This window comes from Epinephelus moara, chromosome 16, assembly GCF_006386435.1.
Source record: "Epinephelus moara isolate mb chromosome 16, YSFRI_EMoa_1.0, whole genome shotgun sequence".
NCBI classification, from domain to species: Eukaryota; Metazoa; Chordata; class Actinopteri; order Perciformes; family Serranidae; genus Epinephelus; species Epinephelus moara.
In genome coordinates this window covers 4,430,551-4,443,964 of record NC_065521.1, presented here as the reverse complement: position 1 = coordinate 4,443,964, position 13,414 = coordinate 4,430,551, and the positions used below count along the sequence as shown (strand labels likewise).

General features: G+C 41.1%; 1 protein-coding gene across 4 annotated transcripts in view; it reads left to right on the top strand.

Moving 5' to 3' along the window:
- LOC126402556 (protein-serine O-palmitoleoyltransferase porcupine-like) overlaps nucleotides 1–13,414 on the top strand; it is an 80,297-nt gene that overhangs the window by 42,920 nt on the left and 23,963 nt on the right. For 2 of the 4 annotated variants that reach the window (XM_050064672.1, XM_050064676.1), the window contains exons 5-7: nucleotides 4,405–4,586; nucleotides 4,670–4,800; nucleotides 11,331–11,456. In XM_050064672.1, coding sequence (XP_049920629.1) covers nucleotides 4,405–4,586; nucleotides 4,670–4,800; nucleotides 11,331–11,456 — 439 coding nt within the window. The remainder of the gene's footprint in view (nucleotides 1–4,404; nucleotides 4,587–4,669; nucleotides 4,801–11,330; nucleotides 11,457–13,414) is intronic. The other 2 variants (XM_050064673.1, XM_050064675.1) reach the window with 2 other exon arrangements.

Genomic DNA, 13,414 nt, shown 5'->3' with positions numbered 1-13,414 from the left:
TGCTGCCAGGATACAGCGGTGGAGGAGCTGGCTGCTAATGCTATGTGTCGGGACACTGCTAATTCTGCTTGCCGTGCTGCTGTAGGTCAGTCGTAACTGTAACTGATGCTGAGACTCTACTGCCTGTGTGACTGGTAGACGGTGGTGGGTGGCGTAACAGGCCAAAAGACAAATTGAAAACATAAACATGATTTGCGGACTGTAAAAATGTTTTTTAAATGCGAATATTCTGGCTGCACTATTGTTGTCGGTGAGATCAGTATGTTATATGAACATTATTCCTTAGTCTCTGTGACATATTAGGATGATTTTACGACTATTAGACTCACAAGTCAGTCTTTAGACGCTTTGCTTAACTAAAGACTGATGTCTTTCTCCCTGATTTTGTGTTTAGATGGGCGGATACAATTTCAGAGTTTAAAAAAAATCCCTACGTTGCAGAACTAATAGTAAATCTGCAGGGCGGTCCTTCGGTGGCTCGCTGAACTCTTGTGCTTATAAACATGGTCCCACTAAAAACACGTGTAGCGGTACAAAATGGCTCAGCCGCGCTCGCAGAGAACGCCGTCAAAGTTAGCGGATGTTTGTCGCGTTTGCGGCGACACATTCTCACCAACTAAAAGAAACAAACATAATCTTTTACAAGGCCATGACTCATCCTTCCAGCCGGACTATAGAGGGAATCGCCTTGTTGTTTACAAATACTTCCGGGTAGAAAACAAGCAGAGCTTGTTTGTAAAGTCTATAAACACAATGATTGAACAAACATTACTATTTCTGTGTGCACGTTTAGCTGGGCTAACCGTTAGCTGTTTGCCCTGTTAGCCGTTAGCAGTGTCTGTAATAGGTAATAACTCATTAAACGGTCCGTGAAAAAAATATCTTTTCCAATGGATATCTTAGTTACAACATGATTGAGCTAGCAAAGCAGTTTTGTGTTGCTATGTGTGGTATTTATTCAGTTTTGGGAAATCACGATGTCTAGAAAGCATCAGTGGCTGCAGCTGACAGGGACAGTGAACACTAGTAGGAAAGCTAACATCAGGACGTCATCTGTTAAAAGCCTCCCGTTGTTGGATACAACATGAAACTACTCCAGTTAGCTCAATCATGTTGTAACTAAGACATCCGCTGGAAAAAATATTTTCTTCACGGATGAGCACACATTTGATAAAACGGAGTTAAATCTCTCGGCATCCATTTTCAAGCTCTCCGTGTGTTTGTTTCCTTGCGGACGAGAAAAGGGGGAGCGCACGTTTCCGAGAAGGCGTGTCCTTTTCAAAAATGCAAGAGGCGTTGCTTTGTTGCCGGCCGTTTTCGCCGGTGTGTTAAACACACTTTAGAAAGGAGTGTCCCCAGACTATCAGAAGGCGGAGATCTCTGATTGTCTGGTGGCGAGACTATACGACTATTTGCTTTAGATTTCTTACAGCTCCTTTAAGAGAGAGTATTGCCCCTGTCTATATTATTTTTCTTTTCTTTTATTAATGTCATTTGATTGTGTATTCTGTTCATTGTGAAACTGAAAAAAGAACAAATAAAAAGTAAAAAAAACAAAAAAGATTCAGTGGTGTTATGCAGTACCAGGAAGAGGAGAGAGCAGCTGCCTGCTAAAGCACACATTCAGAACTAGTCATGGCCGCACTTTAGGCCAGAAAATACATCTGCTAGCAATATTTACAGTATTAAACACCACTTTGTGTGTTTATTAATTGCTTTTAACTCGTTCTGAATTCCTTCTGAACTGTCCGTGCTGCGTTTTGGTCCATGCTGGACCTAGCCTTGTCCGGAGGCCGGACATCTCCCTCTCTCCCCCAGCCCCTCCCCTGGGAGAGAGTCCGGTGGTCTCTTATGAGCTCAGCCTCAAGACGTGCAACACTGTTAAATGTCATTCAGTTCATCAAAAAATATCCCATGGGTGTCTGCTTCCGAAACACAGCAGTTGGGGTGCATTTGATTTATTGTACTGGGACGTTTGATTTTAACACAACTGGACCACGGACGTCAAAAAATGCTGTTTGCACCGGGACAGGACAAACAATAAATGAAAACAATGAAATTCCCCACATTCTTGTGGTCAGCTCAAATGCTGTCAGCGTGATTTAAATACAGTAGTAAATATTTAAATACAGTAGTTTATTGAGTTTATTGCGAATGTTGATCAATGTTTTTTACAACAAAAAATAGGTAAAGAGAAAAAGAAAAAAAATGACATGCATGGTTTTAAGTGTTCATTAAGGTTTCATACATGCCAGCACCCTAAACATTAAAACAAATATTTTACTGTACACGTTGTGAAGTGTTTCTAATTTCTTTCTACTCCATACAGGTACAGTAAAATATTAAAATGTTTTTGTTTGTTTGGTTTTTGACTTTGCTTTTTAAAAATACATGAAGCAAGGAGAGGTGAACAATATGAAGCAGTGAAGGGTTTGGTAATAGTACAGGCAAGAATTTAAAACTAATTTCACCACTGTATATAAGTAATATCAATCTGCTGATAGAAATGTTACTTTATTTGCAAATATTTTAATAAAGTATTTCTTCTGGGATCTTAGGATCTTTATTTTTTTTTACTGTAGTATCGACTTTGGTATCGAGAATCGTGTAATTTTACTGGTATCGGCACCGACTACTGAATTTTTGGTATTGTGACATCCCTATCGCTGACAAATGACATAGTACACCAGGGCTTGACATTAAACTTTTTCTCTAAATTCTAAACATCGTCCTGTTTGGTTTTATTGCCTGCTTTGCCTGGAACTTGGCCTTGAAGGAAAATTTCAGGCCAAAAACAAGACGGTCACTTGTTACTCCATTGTGCAGTGCAATTGAGATCAGAGCTGCTACACCATCAGAGACACAGCCTCTGATTGGTCGACAGACTCAGTAGGCATCATGGACAGCAAGTGAATGTCTGACAACAAAAACAACTGCTCTGAAAAATGTTTTTTTTTTTTTAACAAAGTTTCCAAAAAGACACCACAGTTCAACTCCAGAGTTTACTCTAGAAGTTATCTATAGTGTCCAGTATGCAGTATTAATTTAGACAGCTATTTTACATTTTGTCATAGTCTTGACACAAAAATGCTTGTTAGTTTCAGTCACATTTTAGTCATTTTTATCCTTCATAATTTTAGTCTAGTTTTAGTTGACAAAAATTCAAAACATTTAAGACAACTTTCAGTCATTATGCTTTCTGTATATTTTTTTTATCTGTAAACTAATCCAGTGAGGCTCTTTCATGTATCAGAAATTAGAATCAAGGTGACAGGTTGTGTAAAGATTTTATTTAGACATTTTTTTTTACAACTTCAAATAATTTCTACACACTTATAAGCTGTCATTTCTTCAGCAGTGTTTGACAGGTTTAAGGTGTGATTTGCGAGCACACACTTACTGATCATAATTTGAAAAGCTCAACATCTCTCTATTTATGCTCTCAAAAACTTTGACACCACAAATAACTAATCTGAGACAACTAGGATCTATACCCAGGTTCATTGTAAACTCTGACTTATCCATCTCACTGTTACGAAGCAGAAAAATAACTTCATTAAAGCCTGAATTCTTTCTTAATCTGCAACATGTTAGTCTGGAGGTTTAAACTCATGTCCTGGTGATTAAAACTAAACTTTTATCTCTGCCAGAGAAAACTGATCTGAGTTCAGACTGTTTACTTACAGCACAGCTACACTCACATATAACTGAGCCTCCTACCTGCCTGTCAAACAGCATCAACCCATAAACTTTCTACAGTCCGGACTGGGTGGAGTCCTGTGGGGATCAGCTGTGAATACCAGCGGCCGGTGGCTGCTTGCTCCGCTGCCGTTCAGCGGCTAACAAGCTGAGCTAACTGCTAACAGTCACCTCTGCAACTAACAAACTCCTACTACTCCTCCTACTACAAATCCATTCAGCAGCTCCACCAACCACAGTCAGACACACGGCTGAATATTTACTGCTGAATTGCAACTCATAACTCGCTCCAACGGCTGATGCTGCACCACTGTAAGTGTTTTTGCTGGCTAGTGAAACATCCTGGCGCCAACTATTTACTGGAGTTTACCAACCTGTCACTTGGCATTTGAAGATAATTACAAGCTCCCTTATTCTTGGCTTTTAGCGTCTGTGGAAATGAAACATAGATTTTGTCTTAGTTTTTATTATCAATTTCTATTTTTAGCTCATCATCGTCTCGTGTTCGTCATGGAAAAAAAGGGTGGTTGATGAAAAATTTTCATCGTAGTTTTCATCGAAGAAATGAGCACCGCTCACAACTAATGATATAAATGTGACGCCATAAAACTGTTTTTTTCAATATGTCCAAACATGATCCTGGTAGATGCTCAGGGTATTTTTTAAGCTGATTATGATATGTGTGTGTGTGTGTGTATATATCAGGCTCTCAGATGGTGGTGGCCATGAAGGTCATCTCTCTGGCCTTCGACCTTGACAGAGGAACAGTGGGCAGCCTGCCCTCCCCAGCTGAGTTCCTGGGCTATGTTCACTTTGTGGGCACTGTTGTCTTTGGCCCTTGGATCAGCTTTTCCAGTTATAAAAACGCCATTGAGGGCAAAAAAATGGTGAGTAGTTTCCAGTTTTGTCTGTGTGCATGCTATTCTTCATGTATAGCACTGTGGTGGTAATTATGTGGTTTCTTCCTCAGAGCTGGTTGTGGCTGTATAGTTCCTCCCTCAGCCTGTTGAAGAGCCAGACTTGTCTGCTGGTCTCCACCTGCATTGCCCCTTACCTCTTCCCTTTGTTAATCCCCATCCATGGAAGTGCATTCACACAGAAGTAAGGCAAATTTTCATTGCAATCCTTGTTGTAGCGCAACTAAGGTAGTTTTGCCAATACAACAGCTGTTGCAATACACTGGTTTGTGAACACAATGTTTGTCTTTCTTTCCCTGCTTCCAAGATACATTTGAGACAGGTAAGGCTTATTTTTAGAGTATAAATTTACTGGTTTTTCCCCACAAGCTTCCATAAATCCAATGCAGTGTGTTTAAAATCAATATCTTGGAGGGTATTGCTCTGCTCCCATCATTACTGTGTTCATCCTGCTTGAAAGCACAAAGTTAACTGTCTAAAGGTCAGATTAAGAGTACTCGGCTTGGTTATAGCATCAGTGGTATGATGCTACAGTTATCCATCATCAGGTACTTTGACATAACATTCTGAACTCAAGGTCCATTTACTAGTTTTTTTCTGGAGCTTTCAACTGCATCTCACAGTCTTCATCAGTGAATGGAGATTGCTCAGGTACCATCATGTGATCCAAGTATGGCACTTAAAGGACCATACTATTGGTTTTACACAACCCTTCCAGTATCCCAGGTGTGTTGACCCCTGGCGTCGCAGACTGGCTCTAGGGACATGGGACGTCACCTCTTGTGGTGGTGAAAAGGCCTACAAATGTCTGACAGTTAAGGTTAGAGGCAAAACATGTTTACTTAGATTGAACAACCTTCAATGGGGCAGAATGACAAGAGCAGAGTGTTCCAAAACAAAACGTCGTGTGACATCGGGGCAGAACAAGCTGTATTAAGATCAAATAAGTGCAAGCTCTGAAAACAGCAGGATATCACACACAAACATACACATGCAAAGTTAGGTATGATGATTTGAGGAGGAGTATAAGAATGTTGGTGTACTGTTCTGCGCTACTGTCTCATTGTTGCGCTATGTGAAATTGTAAGTTGTGTCTTCAGTTAACCCCTGAAGGCTGTGAATTGACCCCAAGTCATACGAGTCGTTTTTCAACACTCTCTGGTGGGAAAGGACCAAGAGCTGATGTGGGAGGTGGAGCAGTACCAACTAGACACAGCTGGGCTCACTTCTACTCACAGCGCTGGCTCTGGCACCAAACTCCTGGAGAGGGACGGGACTCACCCAGCATGAGAGGTGCAGTGTGAGCACTGCTGTGTTGTGGAAGTTCTTCCCGGGGAATGAGAGGTTTGCCTTGATGGGACTGAGAGGAGGTCTCTAACTGTTGTTTGTGCTTATGCACCAAACGGCAGTTCGGAGTACCCAGCATGCCTGGAGTCTCTGGGGGGTCTCCTGGAAAGGGTACCGACTGGGGACTACAGTTATTCTGGGGAACTTCAACCCTCACAAAGGCAATGATGGAGAAACCTGGAGAGGGGTGACTCGAAGAAACGGCCTGCCTGATCTGAACCTGAGTGGTGTTAATGTTATTAGACTTATGTGCTAGTCATAGACTGGCAGAACAAACACCATGTTCAAACATAGGGAGGCTCATGAGTGCACTCGTACCAGAACACCCTTGGAAATAGAGTGAGGAGCTCAAACATCCGGAGGTAGCTCAGAGAAGAGCCACTGCTCCCCCATGTTGGGGCCAGCTGAGGTCATTCAGGCATCTGATCAGAATGGTCCCTGGGCGCCTTCTGTTAAAGGTTTTCAGGGCATGTCCAACTGGTAGGAGGCCCTGGGGCAGACTCAGAACATGCAGGAGAATTTATTTTATCTGGCCTGGGATTGCCTTGGGATCCCCCAGGAGGAGCTGGAAAATGTTGCTGGGGAGAGATGTCTGGAGTTCCTTACTCAGCCTGCTGCACCCGCGACCTGGCCCTGGATAAGCAGATGAAAAAGGAAGCACAGATGGATCCCAGTAAATCCTCCGTACTTCCAACTTGCATAACTGGAAACCATTTCCCAATTCATGCAAACAGCACTGCCATTGATAGATGTCTTTTTCTTACTTTCCAGAGCCCATTGTTTTCAGTCATCTTAGCACGCTATCAGAAGCCTTGAAAACTTGATCAGCATAGCTAATGTATCAAAATTCAACATGTCAGCAATGGTTTTCATTAAGATTACTTAATTTCAGGGTTTTAATAGTGGTACAATCACAGAGTGATCTGTGAATTGCTGCTGGTGGTGCTTTCAGGTGCTGAAGTGAAGGTCTAACCAGATAACTTTTTCATTTAGCTGCTGAGCAGCATTGCATTTATAAGCTGTGATGTTTGGAGACTCAACAGTGAATATAAATAATTAGCAGGCATGAATGTTATCAGTACTTGTCATAAATGTGACAGTTAAATTAAATGGTCTAAGAAAATAATTTTGATCACAGTTTTAGCTCAGTGACAGCCCATAAAGCCATTATTACAGTTTATTGCAATTGCTAAAACACATTTGTCACTACTGAAACTAGGGCTGGGTAGTATACCGGTTCGTACTGAAAACCGGTCTTTATTTTCGTTATGATATGAATTTTTCATATACTGCAACACCGGTGTATAGCCCAAACAATGTCCGGAACGTGCGTGGCAGGAAAGTGTTTCAGCGGGGACCCATTTCACCGCTGCACACCACAGGCGTGCTAGAGCTGGCTAGAGTGAGAGCATAGAGAAAAGTTTAGAGGCGAGAATGGGTGCTGGAGAAAGTTCTGAAAGTGAAGCAATTGTACACGATGCTGAAGAAGAACACGATGACCCAGAAGAACTCATACCAAAAAGAGCAGTGTTTCCCCTATATGCAACTAGCAGTGGCGCTGGTACAGCAGCCATAGTGCTCCACGGCGCAAGATAACGGCTTACCGGCACCGGAGAAGTCCGGCTCCAGGTCCAATAATTTCCTCTTTCGTTGGTGTCATGACTGCCCAGAAGTACTTGGACAACTGAGCCGTGGCGGCACACAGGTATGTGGCGTGTCAGAGGAGAAACGAGCTGTTCACATTCCTCTCTTTGTGGCAGGTAACGGTCCACAAACCTCACCGCACTTAAGGGACTGTTCTTAACTTAGGAGGAGGGTGGCTGGTTGATTTTTATTTTATTTATTTATTTTATTTTGATCCCCCCTATGTTAATCACTTATTGATGCTGTTTTTGAAGTATGAATAAGTCAATAAGTAATTTATTCCATTGAAATATCAGTGATGTATTATAGAAAAGTGATTTATCTTTCTATAAATGACAAAAGGCACATCTGCCTAATTTTTGCTGTGGTATCGTGATACTACTCAGAACCGTGATACTTTCACTGGTATCGCATCGTGGGTCCCAATTTTGGTACCGTGACAACACTAGCACACTGAACTACAAAATAACAACAACAGAGAGCATTACATAAAAGACATTTTACAGATAAATCAGTATTTTATTATAGAATTAGATCTTTGCACTTTATTGAGTCTACTGAATTATTGTATTGTATCTTGTAACAAGAATGACTCAGCAATGCAGTTACATTTATTTATGTTTTCAATATCTTGGCAGAGTGATTCACAGTACTTCAAAATATAACATATTCACGCCCTCTCTTCTGCATTTGGCCACATGTTTTCGTCAACATCACATCTTATGTCTTCTCTGGCAAAGCACCTTGGGAAGAATCTTTTAGAATGTCTGATCCAACACTGGCAGGTTTCAGGTGTAATATCTCCACACCCTGCATTCATGGCATCCAGCAAGGACAGCTGGTCATGTGGAGAGTGGTCATAAAGCTTTCACCTCCACGCAGAGAAAAACTCCTCTATGGGGTTCAGGAAGGGTGAGTATGGAGGCAAGAAAAGGACAGACATCCTGGGATGTGCAGCAAACCGGTCAGTGACTGCAGCAGAGTGGTGGAATGCCACATTATCCCACACAACAACAAATGTTTTGTTTCTTGCCCTTTGACCTCTCTCCCCTGCTGGCACAAGCTGATTATGGAAATCATTCAAGAAAGAAATTAGCCTCTCTGTATTGTACATACCAATGAGAGGTTTGTACAAAAGCACACCATCATTGGAGAGGGATGCACACATTGTAATGTTTGCTCCCCTCTGGCCTGGGACATCCACAGTTGCCCGCTGCCCAATGACGTTTCTTGTTGGTCTAGCCTCCATCTCCGTTACCGTCTAAAATGAAGTAAACCCACAGCTTTAGTACAGCACATTATGCATAGCTATGTATGTATTCTGTTTGGTAATTGAACAGACATCTTACCTGGACATATTGATAACAGAGTTCTTTCACACATTCTCCATTTCTTTCAAATGGTACTGTGTACAACTGGTTCATCCTTATTTTATGTTTTTCAAGGACTCTGGCAATTGTTGTTGTGCTGACCGAGTTCACATTGGAAAAAGTAACATTGTCTGCCAGCACTCTGTCTCGAATTTCTCTCAGTTTTATGGCATTGTTTGCAATGACCACATCAATGAGAGCAGTTTCCTGGGCATCTGAAAAAAATGTCCTCTCTCTCCTGTAGGAGGCAACCTTTGAATCCTGCATACAGCAATATAAAACACAAAACAATCAAAAAATGTGAATAGATGTGAAATATAAACATAGTGTACTGTACTGTAAAATGTAGTTCAATAGTTGAGGGATGCATGTCTCACCTGTTGTTTTGCCAGAAAATTCTCAGTATCGATGCAACTGTTGAGCGTTGCAAGTTTTGCTGCCCCCTTAACCCGGCCTCTCTCAAAGAGAGTCCATGATTTACCACATGGTCAATAACTGTGGCTCTTATCTCATCAAAGACCACAGCTCTTGGACTTCCTCTCCTTCTTCCTGTCCCTCTCACTGCCACTCTTCTCTCTTCGCCAGACTGTTCTCTCTGATCCATATTTCCAAAAAACAAAATTCAGAAGCCATCCCCTTTTATCTGCTTGCTATAGTGACAAGGCCTAATACAGGTCACTTGGGTGGGTTTTCAGCTGCAAACTGCACACAGCTGTGTTTGGAATTATTATTTAATTTTATTGTCAGTATTTTGATATTTTTTTATTGATTTCAGTGTGGCTGCAGCAGAGATGCAAATTCTGTTTTGATTGTTTGAACAAAGTGTGTTAGCATTTGAAAAAAATGTGCTTTTAAAGTCTAGTGTTTTGCAGGTGGTGAACTCTGACTGAGAAAAGAGTTCATGCATTTTGGTAACTGTGGTCACTGAATGCATTTTGTGTGAAAGCAATGAAAAGTGATTCACAGTTTGCTCGACATACACTTCTGTTTTGCTGACTGTGAAGCGTTTTGACAGTGTGACTTCAGTTCTGACCAATGCTTGTTAGCAATTGAAAAAAAGGGCGATTACACTTTCTGCAGAGTGACTGTTATAGGGTATCAGTTAGAGCCAGAGTATACAACTGACTACATGATGCTGAGGCAAGCAGAGTGAGACGGGAAAAAGATAAGAGTGTAGAAAATATTTATATAATAAATAAAAATACTTGTCTAAAAATATTTTTTATAAGCTAAAATATGGCAGCACACTTTGGGAATTGACCAACACTAACAAAAAACGTAAGCAAATAGAACGTAATAGGCTTTAACATGCAAAGCACTGGTAAAGTCCTTTATGTCATGTGATAGCAAAGATTGTATTGTCAGCTGTCATGGTGTGACTGAAGTTCCCTACTCCATGTGGACTTCCTGTGTATGACTATGTTTCTGAAATTTTGTTTGTGGGAATAATCAGATTGAGCGCCTGTAAGTAATCTGTCAGTACGTTTACATGGAATTAAAGAAATTGGATTTATTGTGTTCGTCCGACTACAACTGGACTTTTAAAATACATGTAAACATGTTAGTCTGGCTGAAATCATACTAAATTGAATTTCTCAAAGTCGGACTATCACACCCAGATAATGCGAATGGGAGTGGAATTACTCCTGCATGTATACAGTCAATCGGACCCAAACTTTCCGAGGCGCCGTGCGCAAGCTCCACAGTTTACCACCCCAGGCTTTGACTCAGAAGTCGAATACCATTAGATGTGTAGCAGAAGAAGAAGAAGCCGGTAACAGCATGTTGAAATCTACATCCAGCGTGCATCTCATCTGTACAAAAAGTAAAGCGTACAGCATGTACAAGATGTACAGAGCTGTAAAGTTGTCCACCATGGAACCAGTTTGCTGCTAGCTAGCTGTAGCTAACTTGTTTGTCAGTTGTTTGGTCTGTGACGTAATACGTCAACCAGACAAAAGGTCCATTACTAATAAGCAGTCTCATGCACGGACTAGTAGCGAACCTGGGTAAGCATTTTCATCTGAACTCTACTTGTGCATTCCATTGAAATCCCACCTCCCTGCTTATTCATTGGCCAGGAGTTCTGTTACTCATCCATGCCTGTTGCTTTCTGCCCCCCCCTGGGCCCCTTTGTCTTCGGTTCATCAAGAATTTCCTCAGTTTTTGTGTTCTTCTTTCACTATATACGCATGCGAGAAAACAATGTTCTCTTCACAAAATCGTTGCAACACGTGTTCCTTTCAGATGTCCTCTTCCGAGAAGTTCAAGTGGAAGTGATGAAAGTGTTTGATTTTGGTAAACAAACTAAAGATAATGAATGTCTTTGACTTGTATGTGGTGTGCTGCACAGGTGGCTACATGCTTATGAGAATGCAGTATCCTTCCACTTCAGTAACTACTTTGTGGGCCACCTCAGTGAAGGTACCAGCATGCTGGCCGGAGCAGGCTTCACTGAAGAAAAAGACAATATCAGATGGTAAGTTCAGCTGGGGTGGAGCTGAGGGTTGTACTACAAAGCAAGGTTAGTTCGTCAGTGTTATATGTTGAGCCTGAAGTCAGAGTTTTCACTGTGATGAAGTAGGGGTGGGCCATATATTGGGTTTCACCACTGTCTTCTGTCTGTTCACCCATACTGGTTTGAAGCTGGCTGGTTTCCACTTACATACATGTACAGAGACAAGTCAACCCGAAGTCCATTAATTTCTGTAAGAATCTCTGTGATATCTGGTGTGCCTCCAAAACTCTTCCCCTCTGTAATATTTCGATCTGGAATTTGCCTTGCGTACGTTCAAAAAACTGAACTTTTGCCATGGATTTTGGAGAGACCCTATGACATTGTTCTAGCTTAGCTAACAGGCTGCTAACTAGTTAACAGGCTATTTTCTTCAATTCATTTAGCTGTGTTGATTGTCAAGCGAGTTTGTATGATTGAAAAGAACGTGTTTATTTAGTTTTAACACATGGTGAGTCTGAGTAATGTTATTCTGCTAAAATATGGTATTCCATCATACAGTCAGATTGTCATTAACAGTTTGATATGAAATACAGTCAGATTTATTAGCAGTTTGATATTAAATACAGTCAGTAAAGACCAGTCAAAATGACCAGTTTATGAGCAATTCAGCTGTATTTATACATTTAAGTGTAAAGGTAAAAGGTATAATTAGCTAAAAACTGGTTAGCTAACATAGGATGCTAGAGTGCAGTAGGGGTGACCCCAAATAGTCGATGATTCGGTGATTCGATTTGGAGAAGTCTGATTCGACTGCCAGTCTTGCCGCTGAATCATTGCAAAATGTGGTTATGAAACAAGACCGTGCCATTCTGACTATAAGGGGTGCTCACTGCTGCTGAACATCTTGATTTGACATTGAATGTATTTGTTTTCTAGTAATGCATGATATATAGCCTATTTTGTTACAAACATCAGCCTAATTTCTGTTAATGAAAAATTGAAAATGAGCGTGCCTTTAACCAGTAGGCATAATCATTACTACGCATGAATAAATCACCCAGTTGCTCGATCCAGATAAGCTGAGGAGAGTGACTGCGCTGCAGGACCATCAGAGCAGCATTGAGGCCTACTGTGATTTAAAGTTAAAGTTAAAATCCCACTGATTGTCACACACCTGAGTATGTGAAATTTGTTCTCTGCATTTGACCCATCCCCTGAGGGAGCGGTGAGCAGCAGCAGTGCCGCGCTCAGGAATCGTGGTGATGATTTATGGTGGAGGAGGTATGTGCTCTCAAATCAAAGTTTTTTGAAGGATTATTCGTTTTCCTGAAGTGTCTTGAAACAAATTTCACCGCTGATTGTTTTCTTGATAGACTCTGATTTTTTATTTGGCTACTTTTTGTCCGACGTGCCAAACAATTGAGAGCGGTGACGCGCGGTCCTTATGGATGAACTTGTATGAACCTGAGTTGATTAATGAAGGAAAGAAGGAAAACTGTTTCTAGACCTTTTGATGATGTTTTTGGATGTTTATATGTGAATGAAATGGCAAGTTCTGACGAGTCAGAAATGACTCCTGTTAAAGACATGGATGAGGCTGCAGCGCATCTGCGCTCACCTAGAGCATCATACCTTGATGAAGTGAAAGGAATAAAGATAAAGGTAAAATGATAACCCTTTTACTTTTATTATTATTATCTTATTATGCCAACTGAATAATTAAATTTGTTTATTTGGGTGTTTTAGCTCTTTTCTCTGGAGTGGAAACTGACACAAATGAGCTCAATCAATGAAGGGGAAAACAACATGATTCGAAGATTAGTCGGCTAAAGGAAAAATCCGTCAAATCAGAGTCGACTATGAAAATTCTTAGTCGGGGACACCCCTAGAGTGCAGGCATGTGACTTGTTCAGCCGATCGTACTTCTTTTTAATTAGATATTTCACAAAATATGCTAGGTAAGGTGAATTTGGTGCCAA